The sequence below is a fragment of the Ptiloglossa arizonensis genome, chromosome 1, assembly GCF_051014685.1.
Source record: "Ptiloglossa arizonensis isolate GNS036 chromosome 1, iyPtiAriz1_principal, whole genome shotgun sequence".
NCBI lineage: Eukaryota > Metazoa > Arthropoda > Insecta > Hymenoptera > Colletidae > Ptiloglossa > Ptiloglossa arizonensis.
In genome coordinates, this window is record NC_135048.1 from 19,152,991 (window position 1) to 19,178,801 (window position 25,811).

General features: G+C 41.5%; 2 protein-coding genes across 6 annotated transcripts in view; one reads left to right on the forward strand and one right to left on the reverse strand.

The window, feature by feature from the left end:
• The window catches only part of Ssh (Protein phosphatase Slingshot), a 149,939-nt gene extending 132,584 nt beyond the window's left edge, over window positions 1-17,355 (forward strand). For all 5 annotated transcript variants that reach the window (XM_076318780.1, XM_076318790.1, XM_076318798.1 and 2 more), the window contains 4 exons: window positions 7,556-7,750; window positions 10,638-10,907; window positions 11,519-12,075; window positions 12,990-17,355. In XM_076318780.1, the coding sequence (XP_076174895.1) occupies window positions 7,556-7,750; window positions 10,638-10,907; window positions 11,519-12,075; window positions 12,990-15,004 (3,037 nt within the window). In that variant the 3' untranslated portion in view covers window positions 15,005-17,355. The remainder of the gene's footprint in view (window positions 1-7,555; window positions 7,751-10,637; window positions 10,908-11,518; window positions 12,076-12,989) is intronic.
• On the reverse strand, window positions 1,631-23,547 carry LOC143150520 (striatin homolog). The gene is made up of 5 exons (XM_076318860.1): window positions 23,093-23,547; window positions 22,495-22,684; window positions 18,543-18,744; window positions 17,964-18,158; window positions 1,631-2,118 (listed from the first exon to the last, which is right to left on the reverse strand). Exons 1-5 carry the CDS (start codon window positions 23,178-23,180, stop codon window positions 1,978-1,980), a joined length of 816 nt encoding a protein of 271 aa, XP_076174975.1. The 5' UTR covers window positions 23,181-23,547; the 3' UTR covers window positions 1,631-1,977.
• Between the last annotated feature and the right edge of the window lie 2,264 nt (window positions 23,548-25,811).

Below are 25,811 nucleotides of genomic sequence, written 5' to 3' on the forward strand. Positions count from 1 at the left end.
AAGGCTAAATATAATTTTACGTTCGGTAGATTCGCCACCGAATTTTCTTCTTTTTCTTCTTTTTCTTCTATTCTTTCACGTCACAGACGCGAGACGATTAAGTTCAACTTCGCGTCGGTATTATTTCAAATTCGACTCGATTTTAACTCGGCGCGGTAACAATTCGATGCGCGAAAATGTATTTTTCCACTTCTGATTAGCCGGGATACAGGAATTTACAAATTTTACGAATTCGAAGGCAATTTTGCAATGTTAACTTTTCATAGTTTGGGTGATCCACGAGCGAGAATCTCGTTTTTCGATAATTGTGTCCGCTTACGAATAATACGTAAAAACGAAACACGAAGGTGGAGAAAGATATTGCGAAATTGTCCATGAAAGCCAAAATAGTTTATATAATCGGTGTTTTTTTTTTTTTTGTCGACTATCTAGAATGACATTGATACTTGCTTGAATATTCTCGAGCGTGGAGAAAATTAAAAATATATAATCCGTTGGATGGAAAGCATCGAAGTTTCCTACAGATGTTTATTCGCGTTTCGAGTAATTTTTGTACAAGATTTGAAATACACAATTAACTACATCGTTTCAGGAATTGGAGACTGCAACGAATATTTAAAATTTCAATATTCAGTAGTTACAATACGCTTTCTCCGTTTACGATCTCTTCCACCTAGAATTTATCTTTTTATGTGCACTTAACCCTATCTATTGCTAACCTTGATTGTACCTAGCAAACAGTCTACCTCTCCCCTTTATCGCATATTACAGTATCCCTTATCGTTCTCACTTCTACTTCCACCATCTCTGATCCCTGTTCTATCTTTGCATATTGTATTGTATCATCGTTCTGTTTCTCTTCTCGGATAAATCTTTCGAACAACGAATGAAAGATAAAAAAGTTTCGATACGTTGCTCGTTCGATAAAAATTACTATCTAAATTATGCAATCGAATTACGTTCCACGTTGAACGAATAAAAGCTTATCCGAATAACTGTCTATCGAATACCCCGTGCACGAGATTCGATTCTTTCGAACATCGAAATACTTGTAAATACACTGTCGAATCCTGCAAATATTCGTTCTGGAGTTTGTGCGGGAAAATTGTACCGTTTGCGTTCTCAAAGACCGTATTTGTGCATTCTTCTCAACTGCGTAATATACCATGCAACGGACACGAGTAAAATTTTATTCGACAAAGAAGACGATCACCTTTCATTCGTTATTCGAAACATATTACGTAGATAAAAACGTCGTCCATCCCCGATTTCCGAGCAGAAATTGCAATTTATTTTTTCCTTGCAATTTCGAAACAAATATTTCTTAATGGTATTCGAACCCTTGAAACGAACTTTTTCAGAGTCTCTGACTAATTTACTCCATACGAACTATCGTTCTTGTAAAAGAAATACAAGGAACTACGAACAAGATGACATTACGTAGATAAAAACGTCGTCCGTCCCCCAATTTGCGAGTAGAAATTGCAATTTGTTTTTTCCTTGGGATTCAATTATTTCGAAACAATTATCGAAAGAAATTGAAAGACGTTCGTAGGAACTGTTACACGTCCGAGCTATTTAGTCTTTGATTGCTCGGTGAACTTACCGATCGTACCGTCGAAGTCTCGAAATAAATTAGAAAGCAGATTCGTGGCTCAAAACGGGAAAAGGAAAAACAGTGAAGCACTTGCTACCAGGTGGAAACGAACCACTGTGCAGGCGTTCAGTGCGGTTAGGCACCGCAACCAACTGGTTATCTTTATCGTCGACTAACGATGCAACTCCGAGTCTTCTCCCGGTTATCGAGAGTTATCTATCGTTAGCGGTTTCCTAGGGGCGCGGCAGGCCACTTTCCGCAACGGTAGGCCGCGAAACGACGCACGCAGTCTTCCCGAACATCGGAATCCTTGGAACGTTATAGCTCGGATTTCCACGAGAATTTTGACACGTCACGGCTCGGCCCGTTGTCCTTCGTTTTCAAACGGTTGCGAGAAAACACGTTAACGCCCTGGACCCGTTAACGCTTCTCGACCCGGTGGAATCGGGTTTAAAAATATCGTTCCACGAATTCAATTGAACATCTTTCCACGAATCGAAACGCATCGATGAGATCGGAAACTGAAAAAAAATAAAATAAAATAAAATAACCAGAAATAGTAACTTGGAACGACGAGAACTCTTAACGAGGTACCTGCCCGGTAAGAACAAATTGGGAAAGAGGATTTAAGAATTCTACGTTTCGGGTCGCGTTGAGAACTTTCTTCGAGAACAAAGTGCATCGACAGGGTTCGAAACGAGTAAAACGACAGAAACGATAACTCAGTGGAGGAACTTTTAACGAGGTACCTGCCGAGTAAGCACAAATTGGAAAGAAGGTTTAAGAATTTCACGTTTCGGCTCGTGTGGTGAGCTTTCTTCGAGAATAAAACAAAGACAGGTTTCGAGATAAGTAGACAACAAGTAAAACAACAGAATCATTTGGGACGAGAACTTTTAACGAGGTACCCGCCCAATAAGGACAAATTGGAAAGAAGGTTTAAGAATTTCACGTTTCGGCTCGTGTGGTGAGCTTTCTTCGAGAATAAAACAAAGACAGGTTTCGAGACAAGTGAACAACAAGTAAAACAACAATATCACTTGGGACGAGAACTTTTAACGAGGTACCCGCCGAGTAAGGACAAATTGGGAAAAAAGATTGAACGATTCGACGTCTCGGCATTCTTCGAGAATAATATTCGGAAAGTTCCTCGAAATATTTACGTAAAAATATATTCATTTCGTAGTTACTCGTCGAAGAAGGCTCTCGACGCGATTCGAAACATCGACACGCGTTATTAAATCTCTACCTTCGATTTGCTCGTAAGACCAACGAAGGGCATTTTTATTCTCAATCCTACCGGTATATTCGTTTATTTGACAGACTTACGACACATCGATTGGCCAAGAGGAACATTGTGCATTTCTTTTCGCAAATCTAGAATATCGTATTTAACGCTTTACATACCATTCGTGCGCGATTACGCCAGAACGACCCGGGGCCCTATCGCACAGGAATGTGCGCGCTTGTTCGTAAAATTTTACAACTTTTAAGTATCGGGTTATTCCATCGATCTTTCCGTATTTTTGTACGAGCGAGTCGTACTCGCGGAAAATATTACACATGCACGCTTGCGATAAAAATATTAGTACACCGAGTAGCCATCTTGCGTAACTTGTTTGTCGTTTTAAATTTATCGTTGTATCCTGCGTAGAAATCGATTAGTCTGTTTGTAAATATCTGTCCAGTGAAAATTTCAATACGTTTGAGATGCTAAAGATTTTCGAAAAATTATCACGCGTTCGGAATAAATAAAGTGTAATATTCGAAAGTTTTCGATATTCCTCGAAGAAGGACAAATTTTTACTTTCAATCGTTTGCAATAACTCGAGTAAATCCAATCTTCAAATTTTTCTCCACAAGTGTACACCAAAGAGGGTTGCCTTTTGCAAACGAAGTTTCGTCCACTGTTCCGTTTAAAATTCCTTCAATTATTTGCCACAATTACGATACATTTTCAACAACAATTTAACTCTACTTTCTATTCTCTTAGACATCGACAACTATTTTTATTCAAATTCATCTGCTTATGATAACTCGAGTGCATCCAAAGTCTTTTAACTTTTGTCTACAAATTTACTCCAAAGAGACTTTCACAAAGGGAAGTTTCTATTTCGTATTTCGTCTCGAGCCACGAAGCTGAAATTCTCAACAAAGTGAACAATTACAAAGACGTCGATATTCCTCGTACGTTCGAACGTATCTCGAATAAAGCACATTCCTCCTGAAAGATCGCGAACCACGCGTTCCGTGCACAGCCTAACGATACTTTCGTACACGGAACAATTGTAAGAATCGTTGCATCTGAAAGAGAAGAGGCGCATTTACCATTAAAAGGACATCGACGACCCAGAAATCTGACAAGCGAACGAACTTTCGGGAAAATCGTTTTCCCTATCTGTACATCCGTCTCCGCGAAGACGGCTCAACTTCGTCCCGAAGGTTTTTTTCGTGTAACCATTAGCAACGGATGTTTCGTTCCGTAATCGCGATTCTTTACGGATTTCACGTGGTCATAAATCCCGCTAGGCGATGTCGTAAATCTCGCGGCTCGCGTTGTCGTTACAACGCTGTACAAATCGGTTGTCTCGGTCGAATCGGTGACGTAAGATCGTTTCGTATGCGCGACCGAGTCGATGTTGACACTTTGGATTTAACAATAACGTATCGCGTGACGATAACTGGCCACGATGGGTAATCGTACAAGTGTTCGCCGCGATATCTATCTCCGTCGTCTTGGTATCTCGTTCGATCAGATATCCGAACGGATTCTCCTCGTCGGATCTAAATTCGTGTTTAGCGCAAAATTGGCCGATTTCACGGATCGCTGGTGAGAACGTCTCGTAGCTCGAACGACGGGACGTTCCAGTGCCGTGAGTGATTCTCCCCAAACGGTGGACTTCCAAACGACGGAAGTTAATTCGGTTCTCGTTGTTACCAGCCAGCTAGCGTTGTCCTGGGATCTTCGAGTCGATCGAGACAGCTTTGGGATGTACAACACGGCGCGAAAGTTACGATTCATTTGGATAGAGAAATTACAATGCTAAGGTACATCGCGACCAAATGGATTTCGAGGAGTGCTTTGCTCGGTTTCTGAATTCTATCGATAAATTATTTCACAGTGAATCGTAACGTATTTACACCGATCTGAGTTGAGATATTAATATCCACTAGGTGTTATTTAAGTTGCTTTTGTGTAACAGTTTGCGTTTCACTGTACAACGTAGAGAAAAATACACAAGTCGATAGAAACGTTAAAGAAACGAGAGATATGTTAAGGCGACAAGTTTGTACCTTCAACTGTGTCGGTATTAACATCTTCTAGGTGTTGTTTACGTTGCTTCTATATAACAATTATGTTTCACCGTACAACGTGGACGAAAATACACAAATCGATAGAATTATCAAAGAATCGAAAGAAAATGTTAAGGCGACCAATTTGTACCTTCAATTGTGCCGGTATCAACATCTTCCAAGTATTATTTGCGCTGCTTCTATATACAACAATTTGTATTTCACCGTACAACGCGAACAATAATACACAAGTCGATGGAAATATTATAGAATCGATAAAAATAATGTTAACGCGACAATCTGGTAACTTCGATCGCGTCGATGTTAACAACTCGCGAACCGATCTCGCGTTTGCGGGGGTTTTGACACGTGTCACGGAAGCTTGGCTCGCGAAATGTTAAGCAATAGCTGCGAATCGATCAAGGAATCATCAACGTCACTCTTCGTATGCTTTTTGCCCAGTTCGCGGGACCGTTTTGCGCTCGAATGCTCGAGATGACGACGACCAAGGATTTTCCATTTATCGAGCTACTCGGGCATCATCGGAAGCGTTTCTCGGTGATTTCTTAGATTTTCAGCGCGAAAAAATAAAAGCGATGCACTCTCGAACGAGACACTCGTACACGTAACTTCCATCGTGAATCTTTCAACAGGATACACACGTACACTGTGCGTCGAAACAAAACCGCTTGTAACTTTCTCCGTTGCGCGTTTAGCTGTTTAATCGGTGAAAAACGAAGGATTGAACGCAAACCTCTGAAACGCACAGCCACCGTTCGCTAAAAGTTACGGGAACCTGGTTGAAAATTGCACCGGAGAAACTTCGAGCAAACGATGCAAAATCGAGACACGAGATTCAACCACTAACCGAAAACGACCCGGTGGTTTCAAACTTTTTCGTTTCCTTTTTAAAACGTCACTTACTGTATTCTGGCTCCCGAAATTGGACAATTTTTTGTATCTCGTTAACTATCGCGCGTAGAGAAAAAAAGTAGAAATTCAAGATTGTACGATTGATTTCTTTCCATATAGAACTCGCACGTTTAATCGACTTTGAAACAATAAATTTCTTCGTATGTACAATCTAGGAAAAATTGATACACGTTTCTTAAATCGATGTAAGAATTGCCAGGACGAATCGAGGAATTTGCAACTTGCGTTGCAGATCGGACGAGACAAATTTTTCCTACTTTTTCGTAACTACGTAAAGAAAAAAATCGATCGCGTTGGAAATTTTAGGGTTTTCTTAAAATTGTTTTCGAGTCGCGATGGAAAACTCGTAGCCATCCTGGATCACTTTCACTGTAACGGAACGGCACCGATGCATTGTGTCTTTGACAGATATTTTAAGAAATAGTTAACTGGTCCAACTCACTCGCTGGTCTATCTCTCCCCGAATTACTCTAATTTTGGAAACACAAGCCGAGGTTCGAGCGACGTTGAGCAGGTCCTTCGTAGTTGTGTGCACTGTACCGTGGGTTTACACGAAAAAATGATTCAGAAAAGAACGGATAGAAAGCACCCTTCAGCGTTCGAAACTTCCTCTCGGAACCAAATATTATCGCGCCACGAATTATTGACATATATATGTTTGATGATATATTTTTTTTTAAACACAGCCTCGGATAAAACACGGGACCTAACCGAAGCCGAATTGTGATACGTGTGTGCATAGAAGATAAGATAATATTTTCACCTCTAAGAACGATTACGGTCTAACTCTTATCGAGAATGTTATTAAGACCGATGTTACAATTCCTGAACAAATGTTTTTGTATCGCGTGTGGGAAAGTCCAACCGGTACGTTAACATATTTTTCATCTTACGTACAACCAGGAGATCGCATTCGTATCGATAAATCTTACACTCGCAAAATTCTCAACGTTCTATGGGAAAAAGAAAACCGAGTCCATTTTTCCTCTTGTCTGAGAACGGAAATGGTTCTTGTTCGAGATAAGTGGACTCTCTCGGACCACTCGCTCCTGCTTACTCTCCAGTCTGTTATTCTGGAAGTTCCACGACGATATTTTTATTCCCCGATCCTCGAACGAAACACGGCTACGGTAAAACGGTCTATTTCGGTGTTCGTCGGTTTCTTAAATTGGACATTTAAATTCGTGGATTATTCCCGATACAAGAAATACCACGAGACGTCTGCTTTAAATACGTACGGTTGATCGTTTCCCTTAGATCATCGAAGATACAAAAAGAATTGTTCCGTATGGAACATTAATCGCTAAACTATATTTAAAAAGGGGCCCCCTCGACAAGAAAAGAAAATTTCCATCCTCGAGATACGTATTGCATTCCACGATCGGTGCATCGATAACAAAAGACATTCATTTTTTTCAAATCGAACAATTTTCGTTCGTGCCCCACACTTTGCGAACACTGATTCAGGAGAGATCGCACGAAACACGACTTCTATAATTTTCGATGTATCGAGGCAACTGTACTCTCGACGTATTATTTTCAACGTAATATTTTCAAATTTGTCTCGTAACTGGACAAAGTGTCGCGAACGATTGCGAATCGCTCTTTCGTTTTTTAAAATTGTGGAAAATTCGTCGGCAGCGTTTGTTAAATTATCGTTCGGTACGAGTTGGGCCCGATCGAAGGGGAAAATTCTTCGTTGTTAATCCGTTTTCGATTTTTTGTTTTCAGGTCGGCCTTGCAGACGCTGCACAAAGTGTCGAGTAAGGCGCGCGAGCAAAACTATTTCCTGGGTGGGCTGTCACATGACTGGGTCAGTTACTATGAGCAACGAATCGAGAGCGATCGCTCGTGTCTCAACGAGTGGCATGCTATGGACAACCTGGAATCCCGAAGACCACCATCACCGGACAGCGTGCGCACCAAGTGAGTCCCGACGATTCGACTTATCGAAAGTTTCTTTTTTCCCCTTCACTTTCGTCAATTTTTTTTTTCCTACTTTTTTAAATATTTCCGATCATTACCGTTTCGTCTCGTAAAATCTCGAACGCAAAATCGTGGCCCAAGGTTAGATTCAAAGAGAAGGGCTACTTTTAACCCTTTCCACTCGAGAAACAATAATCCTCGATCGCCATTTAATTCCTTGTACTTTCTCCAATTGGAAAAACCATGGTTTGGAATTGAAATTAAAATTCAATTATTCCTCTCTCGTAAGATGTAAACATACGTATACGAAACGTTGAAATGAAAATGTTCCGTTTGAAATGAATTACACGATTTCATCGAGGTGCTGGTTTCCGGTAGCAGAAAAGCTTCGAGTGCAAAGGGTTAATCGTTTCTCGAGCAACGAATCTAAACTTCGAGGTGTACGTTGCTGAGGTAATTTAAAATCAACGCGAACCTCCAAACCGGTTCGATGTTTATTTACGAACCCGTATCGGGACAATTTTTAATACGAATTTTAAGAAACTTAACGGGCTCGTAAAGTCTAATTCGAAACACATTGGTATCGCGTGGAGTGCACGTAAACGTGGAACCGAACGTAAACATTGAACTTGTCCGCGCGCAAACTGGTTTCGAGTCAACGTGGAACAAGTTCGACTCTTTGGAACGCGACACGTAACAAGTGGGATTATTTCGAAACGAAATAATAGCGCGTTTACTTGAACACAATACGTATATCGTGATTTAAGGGGATAATAGTCTTGGAATTTAAAAAAAAAACGACCTTCCTTTAACCTTGAACGAAACATACGTGTATAAGGGAATTCGGGTGTCGTTTCCTGAATTTTGGAAATTTTTCAACAAATCGTCGCTCAAAATATGCAGACATCGTGTAATTGCTGGAATATATACAAATTTTGTAAATGGTTTTTTTTTTAAAGAAACTCGATTATCTTAAGATTATATTAAGGTTATCCAAAGTGGTGATACATTGTCGATAATATGTACAAATTTTGTAAATAGTTTTTTCTTTTAAAGAAACTTGGTTATTCTCTTAAGATTATATTGCTATCCAAAGTGGTGGTACATTATCGATAATATGTACAAATTTTGTAAATAGTTTTTTCTTTTAAAGAAACTCGGTTATCCTCTTAAGATTATATTGCTATCCAAAATGGCGGTACATTGTCGATCGACTCGTGATTCGCAAAGAGGTGAACGTTGACAAATATGTCAACACCAGACATCGGTCGATCGCGTTGTTCGACGAGTAATCGATATTTTTCCCGCCTTTTGTAAAATCGGTGCGATCGAAATCCAGAAACGATCGAAAAACAGCTGGCCGTCGACGCGAATTTAACTTGGTGCTCTGCCAAAGTTCGTGGTTTGTTGATGTATCTCTGGCGTTCTCGACGATAGCTTGCATACAAGCGGAACATACGTTTATTGCTATCCTTCAATTATTTCCAGTTTCTGCGTCTATCTGCCATCTGTTTGGAACGGCAAATCCGCACCCGGGTATTGGGTCAGTATACCCTAATCAGATTCCAGAACCGTTGAATCAACGTTTGAGATTGTAGTATATTTATAAAAAAAAAAAGAGAGAGAAACTTGAAAATTTCGTAACAATCTGCACCCAAATATTTAGTTGACATGGCTAACAAATCTCTGTCGTACAAGTCTATGATATGACCTCAGATTCTAATTATCCTACTCCTCTTTTCCTTTATTTTTTTTCTTCGAACCAATTGTCGATTAAAACAAGTTTAACGAATTTTGCCACGATAGTTGCATGTTCTCGAGAGACGAAATCCTGGGAGAATTTCCCTTCCGTTTTTAAGAAATGTTTTTTTTTCTTTACTTCTAGTTTTTCTTAGTAAAAATCTACCGCAGAAATATTCGTGTTTGATGATACAATTTTACATCGAAGAAAACAGGTACCGTCACAGACAACCGTACTCGTGATCTCTTCGTTGAGTCAATTAGTGTCGTCTAGTTTGGAAAAAATATTCACGTTTCGAACAAGCGGTCCCAACAACGCGTTTACGTTCAAAGGTAGGAAACGATAGTTCGGTGGAAAAACGTTTCGTTTCGAAGGGAACACAGCGGTGTGATTTTTGCGAAAGCCTCGAGGGCACTTCGAGAAAGAACGATATTTTATTTCAACGAGTCGTAGAAATAGTTCCGAATGGAACGCATGGAATACGAATAAACATCGACGACGTTGTTGTACATTTGACGTTTGTCCGAGATCGCGAGCAGCGGTAGTGCAACAGGAGGTAATAACCACGGTCTTTACTTCGTGAATTTATTCAAACTTTCATAACGCATAATTCGAAAGGAGAGAAAATTAATGTGACGATAGTGAGAGAACACGATGCAACGTATGAGAATATCTGGTGCTCTAGATCAAAATGAAATCCGGTATATTGCTCTATCAAACCGTTTCGTGAAACGAGTATGGTTACTCCAAGTTGCCATTCTGGACACTTACATCGGCATATTTTACGCCAATTGGAAAATTATCGAACAGTCCGATTCGTTGGTCGGAATAAAATATCGTTCTCGGCGACCGACCATCGATCGCAAAAATTATTGCACCGGTATTAAGAGTCTTTATTAAAATGCGAATAAAAAAATACGTCTATTCAACAGCAATTGGTGTAGCTTTGAGTAGTCTCGAGGCTTTCGAAATAAAAACGAACGACACCGAAGCAAACTCGTCTGTCTTTGAAAATAAAAGAGTTGTTCGGGTCTCCTGTTCTCGACGGTCCACCCTGTATAAAATAATAATAGATCATTTGTTCCGTGCGAGTCAGAGTAGATCGGTTTCACTTCTAAACGTGTAATTTTTCCTTTGTCGTCGCAGGCCCAGAGAAAGGGACGAGACTGAGCGCGTGATCCGATCAAAGTTAAAGGAGATCATGATGTCCGTAGACCTCGACGAAGTAACCTCGAAGTACATTCGAGGTCGCCTCGAGGAAGACCTCGACATGGATCTCGGGGAGTTTAAGCCATTCATTGATCAGGAGATGCTCACCATTCTAGGTCAGATGGACGCGCCGACTGAAATATTTGACCACGTTTACCTAGGAAGCGAGTGGAACGCGAGCAACTTGGAGGAGCTCCAAAAGAATGGGTGAGTTTCTTCTTTTTATCGGCCCAAGTTCCTCGATTTAGAATTACGGTGACCCCCTCGATAACTGGTCAAGTTTCCCCTCGGTAAAACGCGTCGAATCGTCCCCGCCACTGTTCACGTTGCTCGGCCCCACGGATTTAAAAACCGACCGATCGAACTTCGAAGCGACGTCACTCGACGTGACGATCGCTGATGCGAATTAATAACTTTTAGATTTTCTCTCCTATCTTCGCGAGAGTATCGTTATCGGATCGGTGAGATTCTCCCGATGAAAACGAGACCGAACAAGACCGTGTTCGAGAAACGTTCAATAACACGTAGTCGATAGTTTTTCAAAAATGATTCGTACGACGCATCGAAGAAAAGAGTTCGAACACGGTCTGGTTCGATCTCTCTTTTGTCGGATAATATTCTCGCGAAGATAGAAGGAGAAATATGATAGACGTTAGCGCGCGTTGTTCGATTCCAGGAACAGTATCGCCACCGGCCCTCGTTAAAGAAGTTCGCGTAGATCGAACGGCGTGCCATTTCTCGAGGGGTTATCGTATCCGTAATTTTATCACGTTGCACGATTCTCGATACGTTTTAAACCACTTGTCGTTGTTGTCCAGTGTTAGGCATATTCTGAACGTTACTCGGGAAATCGACAACTTCTTTCCCGGGATGTTCACGTATTTGAACGTCCGTGTGTACGACGACGAGAAGACGGACCTGCTGAAGCACTGGGACGACACGTTCAAATACATCACCAAGGCAAAGAAAGAAGGTTCCAAGGTACTAGTGCACTGTAAGATGGGAGTCTCCAGATCTGCTTCGGTGGTGATCGCGTACGCGATGAAGGCGTACAATTGGGACTTCTCTCAGGCCTGGAAACACGTGAAAGCGAAAAGGAACTGTATCAAGCCTAATAACAGTTTCCTGCTACAGCTGGAGACTTATCAGGGTATCCTAGATGCCATGAAGAACAAGGAGAAACTTCAAAGATCCAAGTCCGACACGAACTTGAAGTCCCCCACTTCGGCGAAGAATCAGTCCAAGAAGGAGGAGAAGTCTGGCAACGTGGACAGCGGATTGCAGATCGCGTCGGGTTTGGAATTGAAAAAGACCAACCAGAGACCGAAAAGTTGGTCACCGAACGTGAAAATCGCTGAGAACATGTTGCCTTCCGGTGCGTAGAAACGAAACGTGTAAACAGCTTTCGATAATATTGGTTTAAAGATTCATTGTGATCGTAGATAATCGAGTTTGATTCCTCCGAAGACTGTTTGAACCTACAACTCCGTCATCCTGATAAATTCCATTGTTGACAGTGCATCGGTTCAGAAATATTTGTTTTAACTCATTAGATTCTATTAACGAAAGTAGTTCGATTTAAATGGAAAACCCCCGACAGAAGGATCATTTTCCTCAAGGTCATCGTTTCTGAGTTTTTAAGGTTAGCAGCACTTTTTTCTATCTAGCCATGTATCCTCTTATCCAATCCGAGCTCGAATTCCTTATTTAAGTTGGAAAATTAATGTCCAAGCGACAATTGCAGGTAAAGATCTTTCGTGTCACGAATGCCTAACCACGCGTACGAGTAAAGATGACGGTAACGGATGATTTTTAGATTCTTCCAACGATCAAGCGGATAAAAGTTCAAAGTAAACCACGGGTCGATTCTCAATCTTTCCTCGACGCGACGAACAATTTCAAAGCGATTCGTTGCAAACTGATGAATTCGACGATACTTTTCGAAACTATTGAAAATACGTAAAGCGTTCGATTGATCTCGAGTTCGTCCGTAATTCGATCGCGAAGAAAACAACTACATATTTTATCAAAAAAAAAAAAAAAAAAAACAAAAGAAAAACCACTGGGGACCTTGAAGGAGATGATCTTCTTTACTCGATCTGTCGTATCGTTCAACGAAATGTTTATTTTTCACATACGACTCGCTCGGCGCGAGTTTCTGTCCAGTCGATGAACGTTAATCGAGAAAAAGACTCGCGATCACGCGTACGAAGTTTCGAGGCTAGGTCGTCGACCGATCTCTCCTGTACGTTGACGATCTCTAATAATCGAACCGACCTTTTCTTGCAGTTCCCCTTTCGCAGTCCCTCGAGAGCATCGACAAGGTAGGGAGCACGGAAGTGACCAGGGAGGACCTTCTCCGCTCGACGAATCAGAAGCCCAGCATGGCCCAAGAGGCACGTAACGTTCTGATGCCTTGCGACAACGGGCAGTCGTACAGCGTATCGCAGAACCAAATCGTTCATTTGCCGGGACCATCGCCGGACGTGCCCAGCGTCAAGAATAGAATCAGCAAGTTGGAAACGCAGGGCCAAAGAAGGAAAGGTTTGGTGCTGAACCTGACGAATCAGTTCGAGGCAGTGAGCAGCAAACCGTCCTCCCCTAGCTCGGACACCGAGAATAAACCGCGTCCGCAGAGTCCGGTATCCGGCGTGAACGAGAACGGGCTTGTACAGCAAACATTGGAGGCGTTGTTCGTGTCTGCGAAGCAACAAGAGGTCGTCTGGTCGTCCGGCGATAAGCAAGGGAAGAAAACAGAAACCGGTAACAATAGTGAATGTCTAGTCTGGACCGCATCGTCCGATGCAACGTGTACCAATTCGTGTAGTAACGCTAAGACTAACGGAGAAGTGAGTGGGGAGAGTGATTGTGTCGCGACTATGACAGTGTATTCGGGCACTATGGGACGCAGAGCGAAGAAGGACGGGGATCCGTTCAGCACGCAGGTGGACCGGGTGTTCGATCGCGAGGAGAGGCAAGGGGAACCGGTTACGAGAGACTCTCCGAGCCGTCAGAGCTCGTGGAGCAGTTACGACAGTGCCGTGGTACTGGACAATAACTCCGTGCACAGTTCGTGGGCCACGCTACCGTCGAGGAACAGTTCCTGGGGCTCGTACGATATGCGACCCTCGGACCTGCTCGGCTCCAGCGGTTTGTTCCCTTACGACAAGGAGGAGATACCGTGGCATCCGGGTACGGTGAAACGCACCAAACAGAAGCTCGAGGAGAACACGTCTTCCGGTACGGTGAAACGCGTCTGCACCCAGACATCCGACGCCGAGGACAAGGACAGGCTACCCGTCGAGGATGAATCGTACAACCCGGTGCTCCTGCATTACAACGCGTCACCGACACCGCGGAGAAGGGACTCCTCGCCCTGCCAGGAGCACAACTCGAAACCGGAAAACGCTGCACGAACCTCGCCGAGTCCCATCAGGGGTATCGATATCACCGCATTGTCGATTCGTCAGGTCGGTAGGTTGTCGACCAGCGCACCGGCCCCCTCCTCGCTCTCATCGGACTCGGATCTACCGTCGTCGTTGAGGTCCTGTAGATCGGAGAGCGAAACATCGAGCCACTGCGTCGTCAATACCACGCAGTGCCCTTCCGTCAAGCATCACAAAATGGTCCTCGAGAATCTGAGCAACAAATCGATATTTAACAAACGCTGCCTGTCCGTGGACGATTCTCCGGAGGCCGAGTGCCCGCGAAACACCTCCGGTATCGTGAAGAATCTCAAGAAGGAGTTCGAGGCGAAATCCACCAAGCCGGAGAAGAGTCCCGAGAACAGTTTCGAGAACGAGTCGTCGATGGTCGCTAGGCCGAAGAGGGACGTGAAGATTCGTAGTTTGCCCTCCTCGCCGGTGATACCGCACAACGAATCGAAGATTCAGGCACCGTCCGAAACCAAAGAAGAAACGTTGACGTCCTCGCAGGAGAGCACGGAAGACTGGTCGGTCAGGGTGCTGGTGGGCAAGTACGAGATAAAACCCGAGACGAGGAAATCCTCGGAGCAAATCCAGCTGCGCGTGCACAAAGAGAAAGAATGGGACTCGATGGACTCGTCGCCCACGGCGAAACCTAAAATGACACCCGAGTACAGCAGAAGGTCAGCGCCGATCATGATCGACAATCATTCGTCCCCTCTGTTCGCCGAGGCACCGGAAGCACCTGGCAGGCCCCCGGTACCCTCGGCCGGAGTCGTGGCAGCTAGCAAGAAGCAGCAACAGCACGGCAGAACGCATCCACTCGCCAGGCTGCAGGTCAGGCCTAGGCACAGCAGTCCGGTTTACAACACCATGTAAATTGGGGATGACGATTCTCACCCACTGTCGAATCTGAGCGCGCGTACCTGAATGCATAACGGGTATGTTGTCGTGGCCACGATGAAACTGTGTGATCTCTACCGATGCCAACGAGTCGAGGATGGTCCTCCTCGAGCTCGACGACAATTCGACGAGGACAAGATTTATATTCACTTCCCACCATCATCGATGTACAATTTACCGTTCGCGAGAGTCCTGTACTACAGTCCGCGACGATGAACGGGAACACCTACGTTTTTCGTTGTCGAATGAATACGCGCGAATGTTTTCGCGCGTTGCCCTTCGCACACGGATGGGTAAACGTTCCACGGTAGAACCGGTCGGTAAACGGAGCAAAAGACTGTCGAGAACGGTTCACTTTCCGTGAGAGTACTTTTAACCGGGGTGGGGAAACGAAAGAAAAGAGAAATTATTTATGGATATCGGTAGCGAGGTACGGAAACGGGTGTCGTCCTGTCGCAAACAAGAACGCTTTGTTGCACAGCCAGCGAAACACTTTGTTCGTCAACATTCTGTTTCCGTCTGCAACCTGTAAAACTCGTTTTGACGAAGATTTGTATAATTTTTTTAATAAATTTCAAAAGAAAACAAAAACACCCGCATCTCTTTCAATCGAGATTATTAACGTCCCTGTTGGCGAACAATTCCGAACCGATCGATCCCAAACTTTTCTTTTTCTTTCTCGAGCCCGAGAATTCTCGGCGCGCGGTGCCCCGTTAAATACGTTCGTACGCGAATCCGTTTACCTCGACGTAAAGTAAATTTCTTTCCAACGAGCTCGTTCCCTTTATCGATTCGAATTTCTCGCGCGTCGAGACTCGCGTGGTTTACACGGTGTAAGTTGTTATCGGCGATGCAAATATTTGCCTTTCCACGGTGACTAATTACAGTTCAAACGATTACACGTTCGCCTGTTCAACGTCGCGTTTCGCGACACCGAGTGTTTCGTTGACGTTCGCGATCGTGATCCGAGTCTTTCGGAAAAGAGAGTATCTCGGTTGGACGCGACAGTCTTTTCTTCCGCTCGCTGTTGCACGATCGTTGAACGCGAGAACGACAAATCGAAGACGATTGTTGCCGGTAGTTCGGTAGAATCAACGAAAGACACCGAGGTGGTCCTCGTCCCGTCGTCGCCGAGTGTAATTTTAAGGCACGTTCAAGGTCCTTCAACGTTTTATGTTCCTTCTTCGTCAGACGTGTCTTGGCCTGCTCTTAGTTCAATTATTTTTTAAGCTGAAAATGTAACAATTAGGAAAAACGCGGAAACTGTTATTCCTACCGACATGTCGTCGTAGACCTAATGGGCTTGGAATCAAACGTGACGTTCTCGAAGACGTCGACGCGGGAATTGGAGCCAGGCTTCGGTTTGTTCGAAGACGCGAGCGCGGGCTCGGTCAGGCTGTGAACGAAAGGTCCGGGCCCCGCAACCGTGGCTCGCTCCGGTTACCGCTTCGTTGTGATTGCCGAGGCGTAAGCGAAAGATTGTATACAAAAAGACCTCGGGACGACGTAACGTTAAGCTATACTATTAGTAATTTAGAACGAACAATGTGATTAGGATGGTGCACAGTATGCGAGAAGACGAAAGTAGCGACAAAAAGAAAAATTGAAAAAAAAAAACAAAAAATCGACCCTCTCTATTTTCCCGGAGTAGTCGCGCGCGAATCGTTCGAACGATTCCCACGCGCCTCTGTACGACCAATCGTTATCGATACCACACACTCTGCGTTCCAAAAATCGCGCGGCATCGTCGCGTGCGACCCGATTGGATCCTCCCCCACCATCACCGCCCCCACCCGTTCGGTTCCACCGATGCAAAACCGGCTTCTATTCCTTTTTAACGACCGATAACCGACGCTACCCAACGTCCAAGTATTTTTTATCCGCCGCGAGTCGAGAAAGGTTACACGCGCGAGGAACACTCTCGGTATCAGCGTTCGTCTGTCTCACACATATCATCGGACCGCTCGTTTATGTTTGCGTTCGCAAAGCCATGTTGACCAATTTTATACTCCCCTGATGATGATGAATGCGAGGCTTGTTTTGATAAGATGCACCGTAACGACTGTGTGTGTAGAAATATATTTTATTACTGAGATAATTTTGCAAATAATTTTCTCATACGTTCATTCTAACTGCTATTGTCCGCTCGGACCAAGTGATTTGGAACGAGGAGGAGAAAGATGAGAAGAGAGAGCGAGAGAGATTGAGAGAGAGAGAGAGAGAGAGAGAAAGTGAAGAAAAAAAAAAAAGAGAAAACAATCCTGAGAGCCGAATGCTATTAAACTGTAACGCATTGAATTAGAATAAAAGAAATGTTACTTCGCCAATATTGTGCTTCACGTTTGAAAACTCAGGACGGGAACGGAGATCGTTCGTTATTTTTCACGATTCGTAACTTCGTGGTCGACTTTGAAGATTTTATCGCTTTCCGGGGTACGGAGAAAGAAAAGAAAAAAAAGAGAAAAAGGTGTCGTCGGCCCGCCCCCCCCCCCCCCCGATCATCGAGAAACTAAGAAGTAATAAATGATCGACAGGAGTGATTCGTTGTTCGAAGTGTACTTTTCTTCTCTTTGCACGTCTCGTGCACGATAATCGTCTCGCAGTCGTACGTTTACGAACGACGTTTCATCGTTGACGCTCCGTAGGTACACGTGGACGTTACGTCGAGCGCTCCGTAATCTGGAGATCGTTTTCTCGATCGTTCGGTCAATGTATTATAGTTTCACGTCTATCTCGTAGATACGTCTGCCGGCGCAGAACGCGATCTGCGGTATCGCGGTTGCCGTTCCCGTTTTCTTTCTGTGCTTTGGGTTCACCGAGCCAACGTCGATGCTGTACGTGCCTCCGCTTAAATTTCGTACGATCCCCGCGGTCTGTCGATTAAACGAGCCACGTGGTCAACAGAATCGGTCAACGGAGTTCCGTGAAAACTCACCGCGTACGATCTCAAATTGATTATCCTGAAGAGATTGGCGTCCGTGCCACCGCAAGCGGCGAACGTGTCAGTGACGTATTTCCCGCAGTAGAGCAGCGACGAGTAACTGTCCGGTTCCATGGAAACGAGAAGCTTCCCGGTATCGTAGTCCCACAATTGAAGCGAGTTCTGCTTCTGCCAGGCGCAAGACAGGATCTGCTCGCGGGAACGCGTTCGATGAGAAACGATCGTGCGAACGATTCGCGAGAAGGATCATAGGCGTGTCGTGAAAGTTTCGTTCGTTTCTGTTACTTCGGTCACGATTAGACGGGATTTAGGTGCACGTGGGCCACGTGTGCGTGTTCGACGCACGACTCGCGAGATCCGAACGATCGTTGCGATTGTACAGACGAAAAAGTGTTACGAAGATTATTCGGTATCGAAGGAACCGCGTCGAGCGACGTGGATAATTCAGGACCAAGATCGTGTTGTCGAAAACCATGTTTCTTTCTTTTTCTTTCTTTTTGTATTTATCGCGCGATAGAGGAACCGTTGTAGGTGAATATAGCGACCTTGAATTTTCGAATGTAAATAGGATACCTCTCTCCCATTCCCACTGATGTCGAGACCATCGCCACACATGTGTACGCCCGATATGCGTCGAAGTGCATAAGGTTGCCTGGTGTCCCAGAACTGAATCGTGTCGTCCCAACCACCGGAGATCAACTCGTGTGCCGATTTCGGGTTGAAACATGCGCTGAAGATCCTCGACCTGTGACCGTCCATGACTTCCAATGACTGGCTAGAATAAAAAGTACATATTTATATATTAGAATTGTCGTAATTGCAAACACCACTACACGTAGATTGTAAGGCTACGGCATCGTGAACGGAACCGATTGCGAGCGAATACCACGACGAGCGAGATCAACGCGATTCGGTACTACTTTAAGGGAATTTAACGGTGATATCATTGTAAATAGAACGATCATCGGAGACGATGAAATCGCTGTAAGTTAGATACGTTGCAATTAGAATCCTCTCTCGCCCCGAACCCCCACCCCACCCCCGTCAGCCCTGAGAATAGATCCTTAAAGTACAGCCAAACGATCCAAGGAGCTGTTACGCGCGAAGTCAGCGGAATTCGAACGAGTATCGTCGCTCCGGTGAATTACACAGGACTTACTCGCATGATCTTCTGCTTGATCGCAAGTGTCTAAATTTTCTGTGCCTTCGAATGATCACCAGCCGTAAAATGAACATAACAATTGCCGCGTATAAAGTTTAAAGTGTTATATAAGCTGTTCCATTTTAACCTCTATACCGATTATCCCGAAACCGTTGTTTAAATAAATAAATGTTCCCCGGCTGAAGAGAATTTACACCGTGGCGGGCGTTACGTGATCGTCGGTGCCTCGTTCTATATGGACGAGCTTGAAAAATGGCGTTTCAAGGTCACCCTTTATTTTAACCAAAATATTGAACGCAGCATTTTTCAAACAACCGAGTCTCGTGCCTGTCTTGTAAGAAATTCGAGAGTTTATCATCGAACGGAGGAGAGATCCGAACGACCAGTATATTATAAATAATTCCTATTTACAATTGGGATCTACGGTCGCGCGACAAAATGATAGCACACCTTGAAATTCTTACACGGTTCTTTATTTTGTATCACGATTGAACCTTGATGCTTTTTTAACTATCGATCGCGATTGATACGTTAAATAAAGTTATAAATATTCGTTCTACGAAGGAACGTAGCGTTTAAATTTAATAAAATGGATTAAAATTACAACGACGAAATCATTCGGCACGCTCGAATGTTTCTACTGTTCGATCGACGATCCGTTGTAAGCGTTAGATTCGTATTAGTTAGGATTAGATAGTAATAAGAAAGTAAATATATTGTACATAAAATGTATTTCTTACACGCTTGATTGGAAAATCGATCGCGAGAAAGAACGGTGAAACGCAATCGATATTGTTATCGTACAAAAATTATCGACGACAGAGGAACGTGGACAAATCGTTTACAAAATAAGCGTGTAAAGATTAATATTTTTCTTTTTTTTAAATATGTAACCAATTCATAGAATTCTGCTATCATTTTATCGCATCGCGCTTGTCTACTTTTTCGTATTTCATTAATAAATACATTTTTCTTTTTTTTTTTTGCGCAACGAATATTTGTAATCTTATTTAACGTATCAAGTCCGATCGATACCCGTAAAAACGTTAAATCCTTTGTATTACAAAATAAAAACCGTATCGATATAAGAATTTCACAGTGTGCTGTTATTTCGCCGGTGTCTGTGCATAGAATTGCAAATATAAAAGATCGATGCGATCGCGAAAAGTCTAGAGGAAATGCAATTGTAAATTGATTCAAAAATTTGCGAACAATGAATATCGAGAACAGCTCCAACGATTTTCTTCAAAATGTTTGTATGTAAACTTTGAAAGATCATCTGAGATGTGTTGGAAGTAGAATTTCGAGAAAAAAATTCGCAATTGCAAGAAAATAATTAGTATCGAAGTTGAACGGAATGTAAAAGTATCGAATTCTATTAAAAAAATAACGACAGAATTTTATTTTCACCTTCTACTTTCGACGCGCGGAAGATATACCTTTTTAAATTATAAATCGAATAACGAACGACAGACTGTGTCAATTTCAAACGATTACAGTTATTAATTTCTTAAGAATGTAAGGTCGATTTTTTCAATTTCGAGGCTCGACTACTCCCTTAATAAAACCTTCGTCCGTTTTGTAACTGGATGGGTTTAATTGAAGGCTGAATGGTTCGATACCGTATGTGGACATTTTTAATCGTGAATAATATTCACGGAATATTATTCGGTGCAACTAAAGCGCAAATTTGAAATGGATGGTTTACGTGACTGGAACGACTGGCAGAATTTTATAAATTTTTATCCGTTCCATGATTATATATTGGAATTTTTAACAATTTTTAACAATTTTTAACAGTCAAATGTAAATTTCGTGGTTCCGGTTCAACTTTGTAGTCTCGTGTAAAGACTGTGAATCGAAACTAATAAATTCTTGTCCGTTGATAAACGATCGTGCGCATGGAATAAATAAAAGAATCGGTACTACGAATAATGGATGTTCTGGGCTTTGTCATTGGTTCGGAAACTATTAAGCTTAGCTACAAAATTGAAACTCGATTTCGGCTACAAAGCACAAAGTTCAAGAGTGGTCAATGGGATCAGAATTGTTAAACGGCGAACAAAATATTTAAAAACGTCGTCTAAAGAAGAATCGTGTTACGAACCAAGATTAGCCGATCGAAGGTAAAGTAACGAATTTTAAAGTTAACGTAAAAATATGACGAATGTACGCAAAACATTAAACGCGTTTTTTTATGAAACTCATCGTTAATATTTTCAATCACATCGCCTAACGCACGACGTAAGAATATTTTTTTTTTATTCTCCAGTGACCGTTTCTTTCGAAACAATTTGTCTAATTCCTTCTCCGACCTTGATTAACCTCTATTTGTAAACTATTAAACAACATCCAAGAATATTTTCTTTTTTTTTATTATTTTGCTCCACCTGTATCGTACGATAATTTTTTCGAATCCATTTATTTATTGGACATCGATATTAAACTGGTCGCGACCCAAACCGATCGAGTTTAACGAAGCTATGGTAATTCTGATATCTATATAGTGTCTCCATCTGGAATAAAGTTGCGGCGTGTAAGTACAAGATTTATTTCTGAAAGCGGATTAACTTTGATACGAAATGTTTATTTAAACCGACACTATGTTTAGAGATGACTGCAGAGAAAGATTGAAATAGAACGCTCTATACATTGTATTACCTTCGTGCAATCGCCAATCTGACCTATAGGTACGTTCAATCGTGAAATTCTAAAATTGCACGCGACTATTGTTCGATTCAACGTGAATACGAAGCACGCGTAAACAAAGCCACGTGACTGTGACAGGGTCGTATCGCTAGGGGGCCAATCCCCGTACGGCTACAGATACGATGGAATTTATACAATTTATACATTCGTGTACATAAATATTACTACTGTTCGTTTCTTTCGAAGACTTCAATTTTTTCAACGATTTTTCAACAAAAATTTTGCCATCGATTTTTGTTTTTTATCACTCGTCGCATCTTTTCGAGTATCGATCCACTGTGCGTGCATTCGCCATAGATGAGCAAAATTCTAATCCAAATAGAAGTCTCGAATCGAATAAAAATTAGAATTTAAATTATTACAAGAAAGTATAATTACGCGTTGAGTACACAGATATCTATGTAAATTGGATCGAATAGATGTCATTGATAAATCATTGTACGATGTTTTTATACGGTGTTTTTGTACATCTAATGTTTGAATTAAATTCTGTCCATGTCTACCTCTAGTCAGAACGTGTTGACACAGCGATCCAATGGAATTCCGAATGCGTGACGATTTGTTTACATTCCCGTCGTATTTCGGTCGAACGTATAGTAAACACCGACTTCGGTTACTACCGATTGAAACGGGATACTGTAATTCGTAGCAAACCTCGCGTGAAATACTCGTTCTTGCATCTTGGTTTCCTCGTCGTACAAGTAAATCTTCGCGTCGTCGCCCACCGTTACGAACTTTGACAGATGACTGTGGTAAGCCAATCCCAGTGTCTGTCTCTTCTCACGTATCGTGTAAAGGCATTGGGAGGTCGGATAATGCCAACATTTCACGCAGCCATTAGCATCTAAAACCGTTGAACACGACGAAAAGAGCAATCGTTATAATTCTTCTTAAGATCTATTCTCAAGGGGGTATTCGTTCTTTTCGGGTAAAAATAACTATTCTTTTTTTACATTCTCTACAATATACATATACAGTGTCTCGAATACGCGTGTTGAGTGTATTCCATAGACGTGGAGTTTCTCTAACCGTTTCTTAGGTTAATTGTGTGTTTTATACTCATACTTTTGAAATATTAATGTATACAAATTTCATTGTATTAATTTCATTGCATTTAATTTCTTAAATGAAAAATTACGATTACCTGTTTTTTGGCTCGAAAAAACAAACGAATACCTCGTTAATTTAGTTAATGGTGCTCGATACGGTGAAAATTAAGTACAAAGAGAAAATTGCTGAAACTCGTACTAACAAGTCGTAATGAAGGTATGGGTGATTGGACGAGACGAACGAACGGGTCTGTGTCGAATTGCAGTCGCTGGGCTGGGTCTCTCTAACATTTCGGTATCTTTTAACGTTAATACATCGCCATCGGAATTCAGTTTATACAATTTCACCGAACCATCCGTCAAGCCTGCCACCAACCAGTCACGTGCCTCCGTGTAACATATACAAAGAATATCTCCATCGATGTTTCTAAAACAACAATCCTTTATCCACCAAATTGTGATCGATCCAAATTTCGGGAACGTGAAACTTGCCCTCGTTTATTCCTCGTTTACCACGCGTCCGAAAAATAACGAAAAGTTAAGAAAATATGAAGAAAACGAGAAGAATTGTTCACGTTAATTTTCTACCAACGTTTGATAGCAACCACCATATTTTATATTCTCTATTTTCTTACATTACCGAATAAGAACGATCCAATGCGCGTAACGTTCCAATTCGAACTAAGGCATGTATAGAATTGAATCGTGACTCGTCGAGTGAATACCAATTGTTGTAAACCAGGGAATCGATTATAGAACTTTTTCAATAGGTTCCGTTGAAACGGTTGAAATGAAACGTCTATGGTCAAAGTTCTTGCATTATAAGTTCCAATGAGAACGAACAAATGAAAATTCTAGTTCGAATAAAATTGATAAGAAATAAAAATAAATGTTCTCGGTCACTTGAGAAATTATTTAGGTATTGTTATCTGCGAGTTTATCTTTCTCTTCGGTATTTATATAATTATTAATTTCCTCTTATTTTATATATTTTATGAGAGATAAATATAATGGTATGTTATTGTATTATCGAAGAAAACTATTACCTACAATTCACTATGAAAATAAACTTGGACTTATTTTGTGAAACTTCTTTTAAAAATATTTTTCATAGATGATTATTTACATATATATATTTACTCGTAACAGCGAGTAACGTATTTGCGACAGTTTACTTGTAAAGTCGTTAACTTTTTCCAGCTTTTCTTTGACAATGTCAATAATACCATCTCTACCGAAGTATTCGAAGCTTTGAATCGTTCGAGACTCATTAAAAGTTTCAAAACCGATCAGGACCTTCAAGACCAATCAAGACTTTCAAGATCCGTTAAGAGTTTCGAGATCCATCATGACTTTGAAGAACTTCGGATATCGAATAATGTTCAAAGCAATTCGAAACTTCACTGTCTTCAAAGTTTCGAATCTTTTCAAGACACATATTCGAACGTAATTCTGAACAAAGATGGACAACATTTCTATCTGGATAAAATTTTGGAAAAAGAAAACGAATAAAAGATAAACAACTTTTTGTCGGTTATTCATTGGATAAAAATTAAAATTTTTATCGTAGAACGAAATATTTCACAATGAACAAACAAAAATTTAATAAGCAGTCCGAATCAAATTTTGACCGTTTCTGTTCGCGAGTAATGTTCGAACGTGCTACGATTATGCGAGGGGTGGAGAATATTATCGGAAAAGATCATGTGTAAATGAATCGTTATGATTTCACAAGGATAAAGGAAAGTAACCTTGGAAATAATGTCACTCGAAAGGACCGCGATGACCTCGATACACCGATGTGGTAGTAACGAGAAAAATCATTTACATATGTACATTGTATGGAACACTTTGCTACCGGGCAGTTACCGATTGCATTTTTAATCGATAAATCAATTACAAAAATAATTGATCAAATTCTAGTCGTAATTGTAAAGTCAGATTCGAATTGCAATTACAAAATGATTTGTCACTTATTAATTGTCAGTTTTTAATTGGACGAGACAATTAATACATTTTTAGTAACGAACTCACGAGACAAAAACAAGCATGCATCGGCATTCGATTGCAATTTCAATAAATAATCAATCAATTAGAATTGCGAACAATTAAAAATGTCGATTGTAATAGTCAATCGTCAATTAGATTACATTTTGCCCAACACTGGAATACTCTTTAAAAGAACGTTGACTACTTTGAAACAGCGACCTTAAGTTGACCTTATATCATCTTATTTTACAGCATTACCGTTAGTAGAATTTATACTTGATAGTGTTTGTTAGACAGTAATTTTATATTAGTAATAACGTAATAATTGTGATAATTGTTATTTAGGAAATCTTCAGTACGTGAGACAGGTAAGAAGTGTCGACTTTATAATTTTAATTATAAAACAAACGAATTTTTGAATGGTAAATTCCGTGGAAGTCTAGTTTGTGCTTCCATTTAAACGATGTAATTAACCTTGAACCAATTACACGGTTCTTTACTTAAAACTAAACCTGCATACAACTCTTTGGTAATAGTCACGTTGTCGTCTATTCGAATTTGCTCTTGTGCCTTGAAAGTTTCTTGATCGGTCCCCATCGCTCGTGGCAAGATGTGTTAAATTTCTTGACTCATCGACTCTGTCGATGAGAATCGCAACGAAAATTATCATAAAATTTAATTGCATTCTATTGAATCGAAAGCACAGAAAAATATCATTAAACGTTAAAAGTAATGTTCAAGATTAAGTATAATAATTTACATTGCATCGTCGTAAGTAGGTTACGTTTTTAAAAATAAATATACATTTGTACGTACCGCTTACAAGAAAATTTTGAATCGATTGAAACCTAAAAATTCGTATTCGATTCTTTGCTTGACGATAAAGTAATCATTCTGATGTATTAATCATTTTACAAATTTGAGGTTAAGAAT